Source organism: Ranitomeya imitator, chromosome 4 (assembly GCF_032444005.1).
Source record: "Ranitomeya imitator isolate aRanImi1 chromosome 4, aRanImi1.pri, whole genome shotgun sequence".
Classification (NCBI taxonomy): Eukaryota; Metazoa; Chordata; class Amphibia; order Anura; family Dendrobatidae; genus Ranitomeya; species Ranitomeya imitator.
Genome location: NC_091285.1, coordinates 30739061 through 30762015, shown reverse-complemented (window position 1 = coordinate 30762015; position 22955 = coordinate 30739061). Strand labels below are relative to the sequence as shown.

At 40.8% G+C, this 22955-nt stretch overlaps 1 protein-coding gene across 1 annotated transcript in view; it reads left to right on the top strand.

Moving 5' to 3' along the window:
* The first annotated feature begins 6631 nt into the window (after positions 1 to 6631).
* Positions 6632 to 22955, top strand: part of RFX4 (regulatory factor X4) — an 89389-nt gene continuing 73065 nt past the window's right edge. Inside the window, exon 1 of the mRNA XM_069763463.1 lies at positions 6632 to 6946. Within this exon, the coding sequence (XP_069619564.1) occupies positions 6904 to 6946 (43 nt within the window). The 5' untranslated portion in view covers positions 6632 to 6903. The remainder of the gene's footprint in view (positions 6947 to 22955) is intronic.

Genomic DNA, 22955 nt, shown 5'->3' with positions numbered 1-22955 from the left:
GTCAGCTCATCCCCCCGATATCAACGGGTTTGGCCGAAGTTAGTCTAATATCTCCTCCATATATCTCTGAACTAATCTCCCGATATCTTCCCTCACGTGATCTCCGGTCCTCCCAAGACCTCCTTCTCTCCTCCACACTTATTCGCTCCTCATCCAACCACCTCCAAGACTTCTCCCGAATATCCCCTATCCTCTGGAATTCTTTGCCCCAACACGTCCGACTATCAACCCCATTCGGATCCTTCAGACGGAACCTGAAAACCCATCTCTTCAGGAAAGCTTACAGCCTGCACTGACCCTGCTGCCTCCTCACCGCTACCGCCTCACCAACACCGGAGCTCCTGCAACCCCCGACCTACCGTCTCCTTCCCCATAATCCTGTAGAATGTAAGCCGCAAGGGCAGGGTCCTCGCCCCTCTGTATCAGTCCGTCATTGTTAGTTTGTTTAAATGACATCTGTAATTTGTATGTGACCCCTTTCTCATGTACAGCACCATGGAATCAATGGTGCTATATAAATAATAATAATAATAATAATAATAATAATGTGTATGGAGGCCTTTAGCGAACATAGATGTAAAATGGAAGGAAGATGTGAAATAAAACATCATATCCTCTTGTCTCAAGTGGTTGGTTATGGGGCTAGTGATGTTAACCAGCACCAGAAGAATGCCTTGTTTTTCTCAAAATCACAATCTATCCCTTATCCATAAGGTAGGAGATAACTTGCCAATCCAAAATTGGGTCTTTGAAACTTGAAAATGGGTCCTTGAGGCTGAACGCTGTACTCCACCATTCATGGCAATCCTATTGACAATGAATGAAGCATCTCCACTTCATTTAAGACGAAGCTGCCTGGGCCCCGATCTCGTAATCGCTGGTAGTCCAAGCGATTAACTTTGGGGAATAAACCTTTAATCTTTGCTATTGGTCACCCCAACCTTTGTGTATGGTATTGGTGACTCCTCATACATAGTCCTTCTATACAGCATCCATTGAAGCCCATTCAGTAATACTAAGAAACTTCAACTAGTGGGTTGTTGACATGGTCAGTGGCATTGCGGGCAGACTACCGGTGACCAATACTTCATCATGTGTAACATGTGACTGCAGATCCTCTTACAGCACCAGCCTAAGGTCTTGTTGCTCAAGAAGGATACTAAGATTGGAGTTCTTCTGTCTCAATTTTTGTTCTACAACTGGATATTTCCAAAATTTTTGTTGCGAGACATTTTAACCGACCAATCCTTAGAACAAGTCATCCATATCAGATTGGTAGTGGTCTACCTGATCTGGTGAGCGAAGGTGCCATGGTAAACCGAAAGTGTCACAGCCAGGGCCGGCTCCAGGTTTTCGTGGGTCCCGGGCGAAAGAATCTAATTGGGCTCCTTTAACACATACCACAATTCATAACGCACAGTTACAGCAGAAAAATATAGGTATAGTACATTGCCAAAGATTTCACTTCTTACATTACATAAGTGATATCTATTGTAAATTCTTCAATAGGTCAGAAACTGAAAAGTATAGTCCTCCATACAGTATTATGGGCATCACAAAGTGTTCCATACAGAATAATGTGCCCCATAATAATAATAATAATAATAATAATCTTTGTTTTTATATAGCGCTAACATATTCCGCAGCGCTTTACAGGTTGCACACATTATCATCACTGTCCCCGTTGGGGCTCACAATCTAGGTTCCCTATCAGTATGTCTTTGGAATATATTGCTCCTTACAGTATTATGGGCACCACATAGTGCTCCATACCAAATAAAGTGCCCCATATATTGCTCCATACAGTATTAAGGGCACAATATGTTACTCCATTCAGAATAATAGGCCCCATATAATGCTCCATACAGAATAATGAGCCCCATATATTTATCCATACAGAATAATAGACCTCGTATAGTTCTCCATAGAGTATAATGAGCCACATATATTGCTCCATACTGTATAATGGGCCCCATATATTGCTCCATGCATAATGGGTCCCATATAATGTTCCCTACAGCAGGGGTGTCAAACTGCATTCCTCGAGGGCTGCAAACAGGTCATGTTTTCAAGATTTCCTTATACTGCACAGGTGATAATTTAATGACCTACACACATAATGAATTGGTGATTAAATTATCACCTGTGCAGTAGAAGGAAATCCTGAAAACATGATCTGTTTGCAGCCCTCGAGGAATGCAGTTTGACACCCCTGCCCTACAGTATATGATGGGCTCCATATAATGCTCCAGTATATGATGGGCCCCATATATTGCTCCACATATAGCGGGCCCCTATATAATGCTCCATACAGTATAGGATGGGCCCCATAGAGTATAATGAGCCCCATATATTGCTCCATACAGTATAATGAGCCCCAAATAATGGTCCATATAGTATAATAAGCCTCACATAATGCTCCATACAGTATATGATGGGCCCCATATAATGCTCCATATAGAACAGTTCCCATATAATGCTCCATATATAATGGGCCCCATATATAGTGGTCCAGAGTATGATGGGCCCATATATGATGCTCCAGTATATAATGGGCTCCATATATGATGCTCCAGTGTATAATGAGCCCCACACAAGATGGGCCCCATATATGATGCTCCAGTGTATGATGGTCCCCATATCTAATGTTCCAAAATAAAAAAATTAAATACTCACCTCTCATCGCTGGCTGCTGCTCTGCTCCAGACTCCTCAGCATCCTCGTCTTCCAGCTCTCTGAACTGTGATTGCTCAGGCAGAGGGCGCACAGACGTGACCTCATTGCGCCCTCTGACCTGAACGTCACAGTCATCAAACGCCGCAGCAGTGGACCTGGGAGAGGTAAGTATCACAAGTGCCGGGACCCTTATCAAGCGGAGGGGCCCACTCGTGGGTGTCTGCACTAGCACAGACACCGGGCCCCCATAGTGCGCAGGTGTCCCCGACGGTGAGTGGGCCCCCCGCCTGCTCAGGGCCCTGGCACTTGCCCGGATACGCCGGGTGCTGATGCTGGCCCTGGTCACAGCCATTCATGGCACTGCATGTTCTTAACCATTCATGAAAATATGCAAGGAGCTGTGCCTCTTTTCATGCCTCGTTACACCGTCAATCTGCTGATCGGTGGAGTTGCAGGAATGGTCATTCATTTTGAAGTCCCACAAAATCCAAATATTACCAATAAAGCAGCCGGCTAAACATGCATCCTAAGCTTAGCTGAGTGTGCATTACAGTAGGAAGATGTAACAAAGCCACCGCCAAATGCTTTAGTTGGACAGCAGCTTTCCTCCAAGAAAAATGTTGGAATCCATCAACCTGATCCCAGTTTCCTCTTAATCTAGTGTCAGGTACACTTGGGAGGCCCCAATATTGGTAGATTAGATATGTATAGGTGGCTTTAGTCATAGTCTATGGTGGTCACTATTTCGGCGACAATCCCATATTAGTGACTGGAGATGACTGTAGTCACTGGCAATAAATGTGAATTGCTTTATGGTTGGAGGCCCCATTACATATGGTCTTGCCTGCAAGGAGGGGAAAGTTGCACATTCAACTTCCATAAATATAATTTTTGAGGGTTTTTTTAACAGCCTTCAGCTCAATCTCGAACCATGGTGACTTGATGGTTGAACGCTCTGTAGGAAGATAGATCTTATGTAACCCTAGATAGGTCCACCAGGGTCTTCTTCACCATTTTCTTGATTGTATCAAGCCATCGGGTTGCTGGTTTTCCTCTTCGCCTTGTTCTTTCTAATCTTCCCACCATGATGTCTTTCTCCAGTGATTGCTCTCTTTGTATGATGTCTCCAAAGTAGGCAAATCGTAGCTGGCGATCCTTGTCTCGAGTGACATGTTTTATGGCTTGATTTCTTCCAAGATTGATTTGCTTGTTCTTCTTGCGATCCTTGGTATTGATAACATCATTCTTCTCGAATGTGTTCGATATGATTAAATGATTAACATATCTGTATCTTGGATTAAAAAGAAAAAATCATGCACACAGTAATGTCGTCTTATAGGCCAATTGGGATTTTTTTTGTGCCGATATACAGTACAGACCAAAAGTTTGGACACACCTTCTCATTTAAAGATTTTTCTGTATTTTCATGACTATGAAAATTGTAGATTCACCCTGAAGGCATCAAAACTATGAATTAACACATGTGGAATTATATACTTAACAAAAAAGTGTGAAACAACTGAAAATATGTCTTATATTCTAGGTTCTTCAAAGTAGCCACCTTTTGCTTTGATGACTGCTTTGCACACTCTTGGCATTCTCTTGATTAGCTTCAAGAGGTAGTCACCAGAAATGGTCTTCCAACAATCTTGAAGGAGTTCCCAGAGATGCTTAGCACTTGTTGGCCCTTTTGCCTTCACTCTGCGGTCCAGCTCACCCCAAACCATCTCGATTGGGTTCAGGTCTGGTGACTGTGGAGGCCAGGTCATCTGGCGTAGCACCCCATCACTCTCCTTCTTGGTCACATAGCCCTTACACAGCCTGGAGGTGTGTTTGGGGTCATTGTCCTGTTGAAAAATAAATGATGGCCCAACTAAACGCAAACCGGATGGAATAGCATGCCACTGCAAGATGCTGTGGTAGCCATGCTGGTTCAGTATGCCTTCAATTTTGAAAAAATCCCCAACAGTGTCACCGGCAAAGCCCCCCCACACCATCACATCTCCTCCTCCATGCTTCACGGTGGGAACCAGGCATGTAGAGTCCATCCGTTCACATTTTCTGCGTCGCACAAAGACATGGTGGTTGGAACCAAAAATCTCAAATTTGGACTCATCAGACCAAAGCACAGATTTCCACTGGCCTAATGTCCATTCCTTGTGTTCCCTAGCCCAAACAAGTCTCTTCTGCTTGTTGCCTGTTCTTAGCAGTGGTTTCCTAGCAGCTATTTTACCATGAAGGCCTGCTGCACAAAGTCTCCTCTTAACAGTTGCTGTAGAGATGTGTCTGCTGCTAGAACTCTGTGTGGCATTGACCTGGTCTCTAATCTGAGCTGCTGTTAACCTGCGATTTCTGAGGCTGGTGACTCGGATAAACTTATCCTCAGAAGCAGAGGTGACTCTTGGTCTTCCTTTCCTGGGGCGGTCCTCATGTGAGCCAGTTTCTTTGCAGCGATTGATGGTTTTTGCAACTACACTTTCAAAGTTTTCCCAATTTTCCGGACTGACTGACCTTCATTTCTTAAAGTAATGATGGCCACTCGTTTTTCTTTACTTAGCTGCTATTTTCTTGCCATAATACAAATTTTAACAGTTCATTCAGTAGGACTATCAGCTGTGTATCCACCAGACTTCTGCTCAACACAACTGATGGTCCCAACCCCATTTATAAGGCAAGAAATCCCACTTATTAAACCTGACAGGGCACACCTGTGAAGTGAAAACCATTCCCGGTGACTACCTCTTGAAGCTCATCAAGAGAATGCCAAGAGTGCGCAAAGCAGTCATCAAAGCAAAAGGTGGCTACTTTGAAGAACCTAGAATATAAGACATAATTTCAGTTGTTACACACTTTTTTGTTAAGTATATAATTCCACATGTGTTAATTCATAGTTTTGATGCCTTCAGTGTGAATTGACAATTTTCATAGTCATGAAAATACAGAAAAATGAGAAGGTGTGTCGAAACTTTTGGTCTGTACTGTATGGGACCAACCAATCTATCTATGGGGTTATAACTTCGTACTTTCCACTCGCCTCTCGAGAAAAAGGTGTTGTATGGGCACCCAGCCAGATCCAAAATACTACCATGTGCACGAAACGTTCCGTAGCTGATTCCACCCCCCCCCCCCCCTGACCTAAAAAAAAAATGGCAAAATAAGCTACTTTTTTTTTTCTTTTAATTAGGAGTGCCAACTAGCCTTTTGCAATCAGTACATGGACTGGTGAAGAATATTATTATTAAGTAAATCGGAGATGGAAATCTCTCGTAAGGGAAAGTGATTTAGTAAGAGCTGCCTTGTTTCCTGTGTAGCACTGGTATAGTTAGCTGTTTGCGGAGGAGGGAGCAGTGCCCGTATACACGGTGAAAGCAATTCATCTGTAATCTCCTTTCTCTTTCCCCGTTGGAGTTCCATTCATATTCTAATCACAGATTTTCCTTCCTAAAAAAAAAAAAAAAAAAAAACAGCCACTTTATCATCGCCCCAAAGCCCTGGCTTTTCACTTCTAACATCTAATTCCAAGTCTTAAAAAAAAAACCTCTGCTACCTTCGAAATGTGCCAAAATCGAGATTATCACCTGCCACGAAGACCCGAGAGAAGAGGTCCCCGAGATCTAAAAAAAAACATTTGTCAAAGTTTGTAAACAGAACTTTTCGCTCTTTTTTACTTTTTGTCCTTTTTATGTTGCATTTTGCTGTATTCTTACCTCTTGTAATGCGACGTGCAACGGGTGTGAATTATTACGCTTTTTTGTAGTATCCGGTGATACCAGTTTTTTGAGTGTTGATTTGTGTAGGGCAAACATGGCTTTATGTAGGTAAGGCAAGGACGGGGCTGTGGAAGTATAAGTAATAAAGAGGTTTTATAATAGAAAAAGAGGGGGGGATGAAGTGCTGGGATTGCGTAGATTTAAGCCCCCCTTTTTAGAGGAAAGTCTTTATTATTCAAAACAGCACCACAATGGGCTTCACAGAGAGCCTTGCCACATCCCCATCTGACTACCAGCCATTCATCAGGCAGCCTGGCCTATCAATGACATGTCTCCCATCAGGGCTCTTATAAAATGATGCTTTTTCCCATGCAACATCAGCAAACATTGTGACTGGTCCGTCTCTGCCCTGCTGGATTTACCAAGTGTCCATTTTCATTCCTTGCTCCCTTCACTTGAGATAGGGGGTCTCACATCCCCTAGGATTTTGGTCTTCTGTTCTGCTCATGGGAAGATCATGCATTGTGGGTTATTGGAGGAACCAGACATGGATTCCACAGGTTAGTGAAAGTTTGGGCTTAATTAACCAGTTCCGCTCTGGGGCTTCTTTCATTCTTTGACTTTTACTGGGAAACTTTTCCTTTTTTCAATATTGTTTTTGAATAATAATTTAAAAAAAAAAATACTTGTAGGCATGTATAAAACCCAACCAATCCCAGTTTACCAGGGGGCACGTGGTGGCTAGGGTATACTAGAAATATATATATGTATGTATATATATATATATATATATATATATATATTTATTTAATTAAAAAAAAAATATATATATATACATATAATATACATAAATATATATATAGTTATTTAATACATATATATATATACATAAATATATATAATGAAAGTATATAAATAAAATATAAAAAATAAATATATATGTATATACAGTATATATATATATATATATACAGTATATATATATATATATATATATATATATTTAATTTAATTTTTCTTAAAAATTCCTTTTTACAGTACTCCCTATAAACTTTTTTTGGGATCCTGGTGGAGAAAGTTCTGTGAAACACGTTGGTATTCTAGAATTTACTTTTTACAGTAACGGCCGTAAACTTTTTTTAAAATCCTTGTATATATTAATGAAATGGATGAGCCATTTTTTTTTTCAGTCTTTGTTTGATTAGTAGTACGGTAACTTTTTTTTTTTTTTTTTACTTTTTCATGTTAATACACCTGTTGGTTGCCTGGGATCAATCCTCTTTCGTCGGATATAATTGGAATAGAAATGTCTATGTAAATTCGAAAGGAGAATCGAAACAGATGTATTTTTATACCCTATAGAATCTAAAAAATACAATTTAATGTTAAATCTTATTTGTACTAGTGAGAGAGAGTCATTATCCGATATGGATAAGCTACTCTCTCCCCCCCCCCCCCCCCATCCCCCCAAAAGTTATACATTTCTTATTTTAAGACCTAATCCCTGTACTAGTAGTTTGATAACTATACCAAGTGTACTTAGAAGAATATGGAAAGTATTTCAGAGCATTAAATTTGCCGACATGTATTTGTTTTTTTCCCACTTTTGCAACTTTTTGAAGCAAAGACACTACACTTACAATGACCCGATTAAATAAACTAAGCTAAAAAAATACAAACACCCAACTGTAAAGTAAAAAGGGAGCATGTGTATATATATATATATATATATATATATACACACACATATATATATATATAATTTATATATGTATATATATTATTTTTTATTTTTGTATCCTGGAGTAAAGCAGTATATATGTACCGTATATATATATATATATATATATATATATATATATATATATATACATGTATTTATATATATGTATATATATATATAAAATCTATAAATGTTAAAAAAGTTGAGTTGCATGCATGTATATATGCATATATTATTTACACATAAAGATATATAGACACGCATACATATATCATATATATATACACACACATGTATACATGCACACACACGTTTATATATATATATATATTTATATATTTTTATATGAATAGTGTACATATATATATCTGTATATATATATATATATATATATATATATATATATATATATATACATATATACACACACACAGGTATATATGTGTATATATATATATATATATATATATATATATATATATATACAGGCCACATGGCATCAAGTAATTAGTGGTCCCAATAAAAAAATTGACTATTTTTCCCACTAACTTTTGACTAGTTTACTATTATTATGGGAGACTAGTGTTGAGTATCTTGACATTTTTTGGGCCACTCTCATAAAGTAATGGAGGCAACAAGTGCTGGGCGCTCTCGTTCCCCTTGTGTGATGGGGCACAGTAGGCGGCCATCAGTATAATCTGTTTAATGACTTTCTTTAGATCACTATATTTCATTGTGCGGCTCATCCTTTTCCCGTCTGATCTAATTATTCAGCCGAATGGTAATTTCACAGCTGCGCTCAGTGACTTCACTCCTTACAGAAAAGTTTCACACAAAGTCGTCCCTCCAATGCGTTTTTACGTTCGAAAATTTTCTGGAAAAAAAAAAAATAAATCAGAAAAAAATATATATATATTTTTTTTTAAATAAAAGTATCGTAGGCAATTAAAAAAAGTAATTTTCTCATAAAAAAAATGTTCCAATTTTTATTGATTTTTGCACTTTTTTTTTATCATTTCTACCTATCTAAATCTTTTTCTTAAGTCTTCTTTCCTTTTTTTTTAATCTTTTTTTTCTTTCTGTCAAAGACATTAATTTCTATAGCAAAATGGAAAACACAAAGTGACATGGCTTTAAAAAAAAAGACCAAGGTCAATCGAGTTAATTCTTTCTCACAATTAAAGTGTCATATATTTTTTTATTACACATCTTTAATTTATCAAACTATAAACTTTTGGATTATAATTTTTTTTTTAATTAAGGTAAAAAAGAAAAATAATAATAATAATACATAAAATAAATCAAAATAACCTCCGGAGGTCGCACCGCGTAGTGTGTATTTTCATAATTGGGCAATGTTGGGTGATGGTAAGAAGGCAAGTCGGAGAAGTTTGGGAAGCGGTGGGTAAAGTTTGCTGGGGCCCGTTACTATGGCAATTGTCCCTTGTCCTGTTGTCATGGACACCACAGTGGAGGAAAGAGATCCACGACGGCAAAATATTATGAGTTGGCAGTTCTGTGCGGAGATCACCAGGCGAGCCGCTACTGGGAGAAATAAAACAACAAAAGGGATTCAGTGCTGAGGCGATGGATTCAGCTGAGCATGCGCGTCCTGACACCGGGCCGGATTCCTGCAGACTGCGAATAAAGCGCAAGAGGCTCGAAAATACTCGAGGAACACAAATCACCACCGCTCATCCCAGCAACCCTCTGCCGTCATCTATTTATTTCATATCTATCCATCTATCTATTATCTTTCTATTGTCTGTCTATTATAAATCTATCTATCTATCTATCCATCTATCTATTATCTTTCTATTGTCTGTCTATTATAAATCTATCTATCTATCTATCCATCTATCTATTATCTTTCTATTGTCTGTCTATTATAAATCTATCTATCTATCTATCCATCTATCTATTATCTTTCTATTGTCTGACTATTATAAATCTATCTATCTATCTATCTATCTATCTATCTATCTATCTATCTATCTATCTATCTATTATCTTTCTATTGTCTGTCTATTATAAATCTATCTATCTATCTATCCATCTATCTATTATCTTTCTATTGTCTGTCTATTATAAATCTATCTATCTATCTATCTATCTATCTAGGATCAAAAAACGTTGAAACAGCGCTCCATATGGCAATTGTAAGGTGCTCTTTATTGGCCCATGTGGCGACGTTTCGGTCCTGGATACAGACCTTTCTCAAGCTTGACCGAAACGTTGCCACATGGGCCAATAAAGAGCACCTTACAATTGCCATATGGAGCGGTGTTTCAACTTTTTTTGATCCTACTTATAAGGTTTGGTATATGCCTATGAGACTTTGCACCCAATTTTTGCTGTACTTAAATTCTTTTTTTCTATCTTTCTATCTATCAATCTATTATCTATCTATTTATCTATTATCTATCTATCTTCTATCTATGTATCTATCATCTATCTATCTATTATCTATCAATCTTCTATCTATTATCTATCTATCATCTATCTATTATCTATCTATATATTTATCTATTATCTATCTATCTATTATCTATCGATCTTCTATCTATGTATCTATCATGTATCTATCTATTATCTATCGATCTTCTATCTATGTATCTATCATGTATCTATCTATTATCTCTCTATCTATCATCTATTTATCTACAGTATTATCTATCGATCTTCTATCTATGTATCTATCTATCTATTATCTATCTTCTATCTATCCATCTATCCATTATCTATCTATTATCTATCTATTATCTATCTATCTATTATCTATCTATTATCTATCTATTATCCATCTATTACCTATTTATCTATTATCTATCTACCCATTATCTATCTATCTATCTATCTATCTATCTATCTATCTATCGATCGATCTATCTAGTCCAGGGGTGTCAAACTGCATTCCTCGAGGGCCGCAAACAGGTCATGTTTTCAGGATTTCCTTGTATTGCACAGGTGATAATTTAATCACCTGCACAGAATGATTCCAGCACCTTGTGTAATGCAAGGGAAATCTTGAAAACACGCATGGTCTGAGGCCCTCGAGGAATGCAGTTTGACACCCCTGATCTAGTCATTATTCCTTCCACATGCACACAATTCTCCTGTACACCACCAGCCTTGGTCATTAGGTAATTTGTTTTTGTACAGACGTTTTTATTGTCCGGTTATTAAACAAAATCAAACTGGCACCACTGGTTCTCTGAACCTAAAATCGAATCAATTCAGCTATATCAGGTTTTATAGTGTTAGCTTGACATCTCATAAATACATTATCAGTACATATGTGTCACCCCCTAAGCATTAAAAAAAACCAAATTCTCACCTTATGATTTGACATGACACACACAAATTTAAAAGTCAAACCATTTTTCTGTTCTCTAACATTGCTAAAAAATAATTCCACCTCGCAGTAGTTTAAAGACCGTAGGCCAACGGGATGTCCTCTGTCATCTACACCTTTTCCTACTATGACCACTAAAAGGAGAGAAAAATGTTTTTCCTTTTTGACACCTAATATAGTTGGTAATAATAAATGATTGTGAATCGCTGTAAAGATCTGGTTGTAGCTGTATAAGTGAAAGTTCCAACGATTTCCATATATTCACTAGCTGTGAAGATAAATTCTATCATAGCTGGTCTAATGTCGGCAATGTACCTTCCAAACTCTCAGCATGGACAGTCCGATGTTTTTGTGTAATAAATGGCTGCATAATTTGTTCATTTTTTTTTTCATTCAGACCATAAAGGGTTTATTTCATCATTAGCACTAGGTCATATGATCACCTTCTGTCTGCTCCATGGGATTTTCGCCTTCCTCTGGATCAATATCTTAGGCTACAGGTTGAACTCGGTGGACTTAAGTCTACCTTCAACCTTATAACTATGAAAGTCTACTCCAATATTTAGACTAAATGGGGCACAGCAGCCCCTGGCACCTTGTCTATTTACTGGAATGGGGCTGTGTTGCAGCTGGGGGATGGGAGCCCCACTGGGCAGAGAACCAATAAGGTTTCCTAAGTTACTTTCTTCTTGGAATTGCCGTCGGTGCCAAAAGCCAGACCCCGACAATCATGAAGTTACGATCTTAGGTTCAAGAAATGGCAAGGCCGGTGTCAAGTCTGAGGCTTCATTAGAGACCCCACACATAATAGATAGCTGTTGGATGAACGATGGCTCAACCAATTATTCAGCCGGAAGCAATCTCCTCCGACTCTTCCAATGGGCGCACTCTTGTGTCCTCTATCAGAGAGGCATCTCTGCAGTGGGTTATCTTGCCAAGAACAAAAGGATCGGCAGTCCAAAATCGGACATGCTGGATCCTTATCTTCCCATGCATCACCTGTCAGGAAAGAGTTGGGAAGCGACCATTCACATTCGACTGTCGGCCGGATCCGTGGATATCAGCGTGTACAGTTTGAGGGCCATTAGGGCATCTTGTAATGGCTATGCTTGCTACTTCGACAGTCATGGCAATTTTTCTAGATCCATACCCCTTTCAGAGACTTGAGCGCTCTCTCTACTTCTGCAGATGACCCTAGACATTTAGACGCTTCCATTAGGAAAAAAATATTGTCTGGGTGTCCAGTAACTGAGACAGCAATTGAACAGCATTAATGAGTAAACTTGCCAACACGTGTTCAATTCCCCTGCAGCTCCACAATAGGAGGAATTATATATTACACAAGTCAAATGAAAGTGGGCAGTAAATGTGCATGCGTCGAGGTCCTCCAGAGTAAGAAATCCCTGTGTTTGTGCCCCAATCTTCCAATTTTTCCTCTAGAGATAATAGTTGTCGTTGTGTGATATATTTTTCATCGGTGAGATGTGTAGCTTCCAGATTAAGGTTTTTGAGACAACTTAGATTTTATCCTCAGTTTTCCTCTTGGTAAACTCATATTTTGTGTCTTCAGCTACAGTATTTTTTTGCATCCGTTTCATACTTCTTGTTGCTCGAACCTTGTGTCATAGTAAGGAAAGGACAGGAAGGAGAGATGTTGGCATGTGGGAGAGGAGCAAGAGCCCGGTGGTGAATGTCATCTGTCTTTTTTTTTAATGGCCTTTGGCTTTATTTCGATACTTGGCGACTCAATGAATGAATGCTCTGTAGGAAAATCGATCTTATGCAAACCTAGATAGGTCCATCAGGGTCTACTCCGTTGTTATCTTGAAAGTATCAAGCCATCGGGTTGTTGGTCTTCCTCTTCACCATGTTCCTTTTATTCTTCACATCATGATGTCCTTATCGGGTTGTGTCCAAAGTAGTCAAGTCGTAGCTTGATGATCACTGCGTCGAGTGAAATGTCTTAATTTGTTCTAAAATTGACTTATTTGTTGTTTTTGCCATCCATGGTATTGATAACATCCTTCTCCAACACCACATTTCGAAGGCGTTGAGTCTTCTTCTGTCTTGTTTCTTTATCGTCCAAGTTACCACAGAAAGGACAAAACCATGTACTAGCCGTGTCTTTGTTGCCAGAGGTTTGTTCCTTGAGTCCCCATTTACCTGCTCTCTATGTCCATGTTGTTTGTCAGCCTTTTCTCTTTTCCTATTGCCTGCTTTGTATTTGCCGAAAATTGAAATTCCTGGCTCCAGAGTGGATGGAGGAGGTGCCGGTTGCTAGCATGGGCCTGGCACTGTTGCTGTGTTGAGTTTTAGTAGTGTTCAAAGGGTGATGTGGTGGACAGGGGAACCATGCTGGTTGTTGTGAGAGCAGCTGGACTAGTGTATATGGCATGTAAACAGTGTTGAGGATAGCAGCTGTGCAAAGGACAGAGACCTTGCCCGGTTAAAATCTGCCACTGTGGACATCTCTTCCAGGATAGTCCCATAAAGAAAGTGTGCTCGTGGGGCAGCTAGGACTACATCCTCAATATTTCTGCTATGAGCATAGAAAAAATTGTTCAATACTGTTACATTGCAACTAAAGTTAATTCCTGCAAAGTTCTGAAATTGTCCCGTTATCAGAGCTTGGACTTTTATCGGTTATTGTTTGGCTTGGGAGTATTTTCTGGTGGTCAACACAGAAATATAGATTCACAGAGCTCGGCATAAGTTGTGAACCATGTAAAGTAGTGGCATAGTGGCTCAATGACCCACTGAGGCTCAGAGAAAGTAGAGTCACTGGTGCACCGCCGCGCTACGACTAGGGGTGGAACGGTCTGTCACAAGACTTAGGACAGGCTCCGTCATTGTGGTGTATGCATCTTCAGAGGTTAGTTATCATTCTATTTGGAGGTTCCAGTGTATTATAAATTCCTGTAAGCCACGTGTACAGAAATGGTGGTCAACTAGGAAGTCAGGAAAACCTAAAGTGTTAGACCCGGTAAATCACACTAAATGAGAGCAAGAAGACTTCACCATCTAGAAAGTAGCTAGGAGGAACTAGGAGGTAAAATGTTGACATGAGTGTACCAAGTACCTGCATGTTCTCAGAGCCAAATTTAGGTAAGAATACAGAAGTGGTCACGAGGTATGACAAATTTTTGGAATTCCTATAGACAATCCTAAAGTAAAGGTACTTGACCACAGTAGATGAAAAACAGTCAAAATCATTGAATTTGGCAAATTTTGAAGAGGTTTCTCAACACATGTTGGATTTTACCATGCCTGATCTTTTGTTCCTGAAGTAGGTATGCCAGGCTCAGGAGCTTATTCTCTTCTTAGTTAAAAAAAAATGCATGTATGTTAATGGTAGAATTATGAGGCTGAACAAGGGTATATGGGCCATCGCTGTCATTCCTATAGAGGTGAATGGAGTGGTAATCACGGATGCATTATAAGAGAATTTAGAACTTTGACTCTCAAAATTGTTATAACCGTAAGATGGCACCAGGACACTGACTGCTTGGTTTGTATATTTTTTCTCTACTTGGTCGACTTGATTTAATTTCCTGCTTAGGAGTCCATTGGGTGGTCCAAGATTATGATTGAGAGCTGTTTCATGTGTTTGGTCATGCATGGGAGTTTGTAAAATACTTATAGGACCGCCCAGTGGGCTCCTAAGCATGGTAAGAGCATGGAATGAAATTAATAAAATGCAAGTTATAGAGAATTTTTTGCTCACAAAACTATATGTCAGCTGCTGATCTCTATAATAAGCGGCCTACAGATCAGTCATCTCCGATCAGTGATTGCTCAGTGATTTCGCTCTCACTTTACCTATGCCCCAATATAAAGTGCACCCGTCTCATGACTTTTGTTAAACATATATGCCTTCTACCGCCATTTCAATGAAGAACAGACACCAAGACGATGTATAAAGTAGATTATAAAGTCATAGCAAATAGTACAAAATCAAAATCCTCCGCCGCTTAGTCCTTAGGCTGAGCTGCAATACCAGACACGGCCTACGACCAGGAGTGGTGCTGTTTCAGACAATCCTCTTAAAAAAACAACAGGTGAAAATGATCCTTAGTGGTAAACCTGCTGATCGGACATGGAGGTCCTGTACGTGCCAGATTACCAGTTTTTTTTTTCACATTTAGGATTCATAAAAAGCCAATATATTCTGTGCTGCGATGATGAATTTTATGTTACTTGTACACGATGATGGCTTCTTTGGTAATTTCCTTCTAACTCGTGAACTGACATTGTTTGTCTTCATCTTTTGTGGTCATTTTGGAGATCCCAGTCTCATCAGACCACCCTCTTCTCCACATGACCCTGTCGTTGGCAGTTCATCTCCTCCCCCCATTACCTCCCTTCAGTGTTTTCTTTGTTATCTTGTAATTGCCCAGAATTCCTTTGATTCCAGTTCTCCATGTTATTACTTTTTATGTTAATTTTCTTTGCGCTCATTGAAACCGTATGGGGATCGGTATTTTACGAGATGCTTGTGTATAGGGGTCTGCAATGCAGCAAATATTGTGCAGGTGTAGTAGACGGCTGCCTGCACTGCGATGATCAGTCAGACATGACCCGGTAGCACAAAATGTTTGGTTCTGCAATAATATTATTGGCAGATTGCATTGGTATTGGTATTGTACTGATTGATATCCTTGGGAAATTGTGTAAGATTGGATGAACATTATATCGCCGTCCTACCGAATTGGAGCCCTGGGTTCAAATCCAACCAGGGACAACATATACATGGAGTTTGTATCTTCACCCAATGTTTTTATAGGTTTCCTTTCCAATTTCGGCATTGATATCGATTGTATGTAACACTTCATCACTGTCCCCTCAAGGGTTGGAATTCAATAATCTGAGCCTTTTGTTTGGCGGTGATAATTCTGGCGGCTCTCTCATAGACAACCCTGGAGGACTTGGCCAAAATCGGCCAGACTAACTTTTCCACCCGACAGCCATCTAATATGTATGGCCAGTTTTCATCCGACCCACAGATCCTCCTGGTGACCTGGCAATGGACTTTTTCTGAAGCTATCAATCGATAAGTTCTCCTGCTAATGGTGTCGTAGACTATTTTTGGCCATTTTGTAAATAACCTCTTAGTCCTCCTACCTGATGAATGACGATACTACAGGCAGATTCACTTGAAAGACGCCTGGGATATTCTGTTGTAACTCCCATTAGGGTGAGGCAATCTGAACAACAACAAAAAATTCTGATTGTTCTATATCCGGTGACCATGGTGGCAAAAGCCCCTTTGAAACTTCCCCGTTGCCAAAAAAGGATTAAATTTACGCCATGCTCCTTGTCGATGAGTGACACGTTGCGCCATCTTGCAGAAAGTAACTTGAGGACAGCGTGGCTTGTTTGAGCACATTGTTTCGCTCAGATTGCTTCATCCTAAGTTATTACAGAATATTCGGCAACTATTTAGAATACATCTCCCTGTACTTATTAGTGCTATGATAACTGTTTAGCTTGTAATATAACTTAGATATGCACGTGTCTTATATTGCAGTCAGGCGGGCCGCCAAGCAATTCCTAAAACCGGCCTGTGGTTCCTCAGTATATTAGTCAAGCAATTGAGTATTTTATGCAGCGAGACTAATAAAGCAATTAACGTCTCATAAAGCATAAGCATGTTTCTAGTCCTTAAAGGGGTTGTCCGTCTTTAGGGTCCAAGTCTGCAGTCACTCTAAGTGACTGCACACTTGTGTAATCAACATCTCCTGCGTACTGTGTGCTGTCAGGATTTTCTGGTACCGGTATCGGGCAGTCAAGGCAATTTGCATAGTTCCTGCCACATGCCAACTAGACTTAATACACATGCACTAGGACCCCTAAAAAGGGTTTGCCGGTTTCGGGAAACCCTTGTCCCTTGCCTGCAGTTTATTTTGAAAAAAACAAGCAGCGCCTTACTCCCCTTCGTCCGATCCACCCCTGAGTCTCCGACACTGCTCCTAGTGTCTGTTATTGTCCGCAGCGATGATGTCACGTAGCAGCCAAAAACTGAGCTCAGCAGCACTGCCCCAGTAGCCACTCAAAAGACACTACGCTTACTGATTGGCTGCAGCGTTGTCAATATGACATCTACTCTGCAGACAAGTTCAGACACCACAAACAGTGGTGAAGACTGAGAGCAAAGCCCGAGGAGGATGAGTAAATAGCTGTCAACTGAACGATTATTCGCCTCAGCTTGGCCGATAGTTCCTGTGCTCTGTAGGAGATAGACACTGCCAGAACAAAAGGATCAGAAGTCGAAATTCCAAAAGCTGGATCATTTTTTCCCCAACATCAACTGTAGGAGGGCCCCATACACCTGCCAACATCAGCAGGTAAAGCCAGCGTTTAACTAATGTACATTCCTCAACATGGTGTTTTCAACACCAAGAAGGAAAAGTCATGGAATTAGGGAAATCATAGGATGGATAGACACATTACTGATGTGTAAATGGGAAAAAAATGGAAACAACATTTTCAAAACATCTCAACTTATTCGGCATTAAGTATGAGCGCCACATGCAAAAAAACCCCAAACCTTCCAGCCTTGGCTGCTATTAGTGAGGTTATTAATGGCCATCTGAGGAATGTTCTGGCACGCTGAATGCACTTGAGCAAATCATCAAGATCCGCTGCTGGCAGCTTCCTTTACAGTTGCCGACCAATGATGTTCCAGATGTGATTGGAGACAAGTCTGGAGACACTGCAGGCCATGGTAGCACTTTTAGGCCACTACTGGCAGCTCCCTGTGTAATCACTGACCAATGATGTCCTACATGTTATCTCCTCATACGGTTGCTCACGGGGTCTCCAGACCAATCTTCAGAATGATCTATCATTGCATCCAAGACTAAAACAAGACCCCTTCCTGAAGAAGATAGATCTCCTATCCAACCTCTATTGCCATCTGCACTATTAAAGACTTTGAGAGTTTTGTCGTGAGGTGATGAGGTGGCCTACACAAGGAAACATCACTCCGGTCCCATTCTGGGATTACGGTGTGGGATTATATAATGTGCGGTAGCCGGACCCCCTTTTGTTTGTTTTTTCCAGGTACACTAACAGCTCGGCCTTACATTGATTTGGTCGAGAAGCCATTGGTCCCGCCATTTTCCACTGATGAGCAAAAGAGTAACAATGATTTGAACTTCTGACTATCAGGCTCCATAACTCATCATCCACTACAGCTTTGAAAGTGAGACTACCATCTTTTATAGACAATATTCTTGGCTATGTCATACATAAATTTGACTTGCAACTATTTTGCATATGATAACTTATGCAGATTCTTGTCATGTCACTGCATTATTAATGTTTTGCTCCTAAAAATATAAACTTTAATTTGTATAATTTTGTTAGCATTTTGTAAATGCAACTTTGGCTTTCACCACTGCTTTAATCCTTCTGGGCATTCTCTCGGTCAGAATCAATCATGTCTTGACCGAAATCTGATCCCAGGACTTTTCTACACACTCCCAAAGTTGGTGCATACTGGTCGACTCACTTGGGTAAGAATACAGGTTTTTCTTCAACTCTAACCAAGTGTTCGATTGGGTTGAGGTCTGGGGACTGTCAGGGCCAATCCAGCATCTCTATTTTATTGTCATTGAACCATTTCTTTGCCAATCTCCACCTATGCTTCGGGTCGCTTTTCTCCTGGAACACCAAGTCATCTTTTTCATACCCATAGTACTCAAGTGTATGAAGTAACTCATCTAGTAGGATACTCACATATAGCTCAGCATTGAGACCATCATCGATCCTGATCAAGTATCCAACGCCTTTGGCTTTGAAACAACCCAATATCATCAGGCTTCCTTCACCAAAATCTTTTCTTGGGAAATCTTCATGGCTGCTCATCGATTGGAACCAGTGACCTTTTGTTCGGAACCAACCTACTAACATGCTAAGCTACTATGGATTGTGAGAACAAGTAGAAATTTATAGTATTCAGGAAGAAAAAGATTTTTGCACCACCAGGAACAAAACCGTAACAATGCAGTGACATGACAAAAATCTGCATAACTCATCATATATTAAATAGTTGTAAGTCAAGTTTATGTATGAGATAGCCAAGATGATTGTCTATAAAATGATATTAGTCTTACATTTGAAGCAGTAGTGGATGTGCAGTAGGGCGATGTGCTCCAAGAGGATAATCTGATCTAAAACTGGAGGCACTAGTGGTGCTCGGGTAAGAGGCTGCTCACACTGCTGTGGAGCGCCCCCAGACGCAGGGCCGCAGGTTACTCGGTACCGGTCCTCTCGGTCTCGGTGCTGGGGTTGTCACGGTGGCTGGACCCGGTCCGTGACCCTGCTAAGGGGCGTCCAATGAAAGGGGTGATGAGAGTTTGTCAAGGGTTCGTGACGCCACCTGTGGTGTTCGGTCAGGGTGACCAACGCTGCTTAGGGGTCCGCTGGGGTGATGGAATGGCAGCTAGATGGTATACCTTCCCACAGGTGAAGTATATCCCCAGGGCTTCCCAGTAGTGTAGGTGGCGATGATGTGAGGCGCAGTTAATAACGAGGACACAGGGTTGCAGTCTCTTTACCTTTTTACTGAAGACTTCGGGATCCGCAATCCAGAGCACTGCTAACAGGGCTGGCTGAGTCCGGCCGGTCCGAAGGCACATCCAGAGTTCCCTTTGCAGGTGGAAATCAGTGCCTACCAACTAGCGCCTGTGTGTTGTAGTCCTTCCCTGCTGAGCATTCAGGATAGTCCTCACAACTTTCATATTCGTTCTTTCTCTTCCCCAAGTTTATCTGGTTAGGACGCACCCGTATGATGGGTAGGCTCGGAGCTATTCTGGGACCCTAAAGACGCCCCTCTCCACATTTGCCCCCTATGTCTGCTTAGGTGATGTAAGGTAGACAGCCAACCTATAATCAACTGTCCTGCCGCTGTTTGAAGTAATGCTTGAAGTCTGTTACTTCCTCGGCGTTCCGGCCACCGGCTACGCTCCTCAGTAGGATGTTGCCGATCTCGGGGCACGACTCCTACTGGTTATCTCCTTGTGCTGCGATTTCGTTTCTCACTTCTCCACAATATCCTTCGCTTCGTGTCCTTCCTTAGGATGCCGCCGCAAGGTAGTGCAGGCGCGGCTCCGTAACGTTCTGTCCTTTCTGCCAGGTACCTGCCAGGAACCCACCCCTGACAGGTCCTCCCTGGAGCTCTCCCAGGCTGCGTTTTCACTAACTTCCTATCCAATCCAACCCCCAGTTTTACCAAAGTGTCAGGAGTGGCCTAATACATAGTGCCTTTTGCTCCCCCTGGTGGGCGGAGTGTGAAGTGTAGTGTGTGACTGTGATACCTGGTCAGATGAACTCCTTTAGTGCAATCAGACATAACATCACTCCCTTTAGTGGCAGAGCGACATTACTGCAACGACCAGGACTCTGGGGCACTGCATCTGCCTAACATAATACTAGATATATTAGGGGCACTATAGTAAGAAGAGGCTGCTCACACTGCTGTCCATCCTATCATCCATATCCATATTCTAAATATTTTTCTATCTATTGGCTAACACGGTACCAAGATATATATCTTTCCTGCATCCTATCATCCTAATTTCTAAATGGCTGCTGTGACCTGGAAATAGATTGACAGTATGTGATACCTCCAGGTCACAGCAGTGGAGCTTCCTACTGCACATGCTCACCTGTTATTATTCTAGGACAGGTTTCTGTGTACCAAGAAAGCCACCATTCTTTCAAACTAAAATGTTGTGTCTCTGGACAAAACAAATTTTCTAATGAAAGATATTTAAGCATGTATTTCTTATCACATTTTTTTCTTTCCTTATTTTATTTCTATTCCCAGAGAACACTTTTAAGATCTGTGTTGCTTTTGCTGTTTTACGTTCATTTTGACTTGTAACTGCTGAACAGTTTTTTCCCTTGTTCTCCATGATCGCACAATATGCGAGTTCCACTTAATGTGTTCTTTTCTGCTACTGGTAATTCTGTTGTTTCATTACCTCAGTTAAATCGAACTCTTCTCTATAGTGTGTGCATTACCGGGTACTCAACCTTCAGATTCAGATCATTGTCTCTGGGTAGACAACCTCTCAGCATTTACTTGTACCAATTTGCTCCACTACTTCGGTTTTCTAAGAATGTTTGTCGACCAAGTAAGATCCTAGTCATTGATATCCACCCAGTACCGCACATATTGAAACCTGTCATCAATATATTTAGGAGTACGCCTCCTTGCTCCATTTTTAGTGCAGGACCTCATAGGGCATTACATGGGGATTCCAAGAACACCAAAGTTCACATGTGCCTACCTTTGCTGGCAGGTGTCAATGATTTTTTTGTGCAACTACTCCCTCTTTTAATATCCACACCCCTCTCCATGCCATTCTCCATCCTCTACACGTCTATGTCCTTGACTTCACAAGACTCCAGGGCACAAGAAAGCATCAAAAATCATTGATTTTATGTGGAATTGGATAGTTTTGGCAGCACCCGGAAGATATTGGTATTTCCATCATTAGATCAGAAAGACAAGAAGGACAGCAGTGTGAGCAGCTTCTTCTTACCTCAGCACCCCTGATATCTTCAGTATTAGATCAGAAAGACAAGAAGAACAGTAGTGTGAGCAGCATCTTATTTAAACACTTTTGATATTTTCAGTATTAGGTCAGATAGACAGGGTGGACAGCAGTGTGAGCAGCCTCTTCTTACCTCAGCACCTTTGATATCTCCAGTATTAGATCAGATAGACAGGATGGACAGCAATGTGAGCAGCCTCTTCTTACCTCAGCACCTTTGATATCTCCAGTATTAGATCAGATAGACAGGGTGGACAGCAGTGTGAGCAGCCTCTTCTTACCTCAGCGCCTTTGATATCTCCAGTATTAGATCAGATAGACAGGATAGACAGCAATGTGAGCAGCTTCTTCTCACCTAATCACTCTTGGTATCTCCGGTATTAGGTTGGATAGACAGGGTGGACAGCAGTGAGAGCAGTCTCTTCTTAAGTAATCACTCTTGGTATCTGCGGTATTAGGTTGGATAGACAGGGTGGACAGCAGTGTGAGCAGCCTCTTCTTACCTAATCACTCTTGGTATCTGCGGTATTAGGTTGGATAGACAGGGTGAACAGCAGTGTGACCAGTGTTTTCTTACTTCAGCATTACTGGTATCTTCAGTATTAGATCAAACAGGTTGGACAGCAGAGTGAGCAGCCTCTTCTTACCTCAGCAGCCCTGGTATCTCCAGTACTAGATCACATAGACAGGGTGGACAGCAGTGTGAGCAGCCTCTTCTTACTTAATCGTTCTTGGTATCTTCAGTATTAGGTCAGATAGACAGGATGGACAGCAGTGTGAGCAGCCACTTCTTAGTTCATCACGTCTGGTATCTCCAGGAGAAGATCAGATAGACATAGCAGAAAGCAGTATGAACAGCATCTTCTCATCTTACCACACCTGGTATCTCCAGTATTAGATTAAACAAACATGGTGGATAGCAGTGT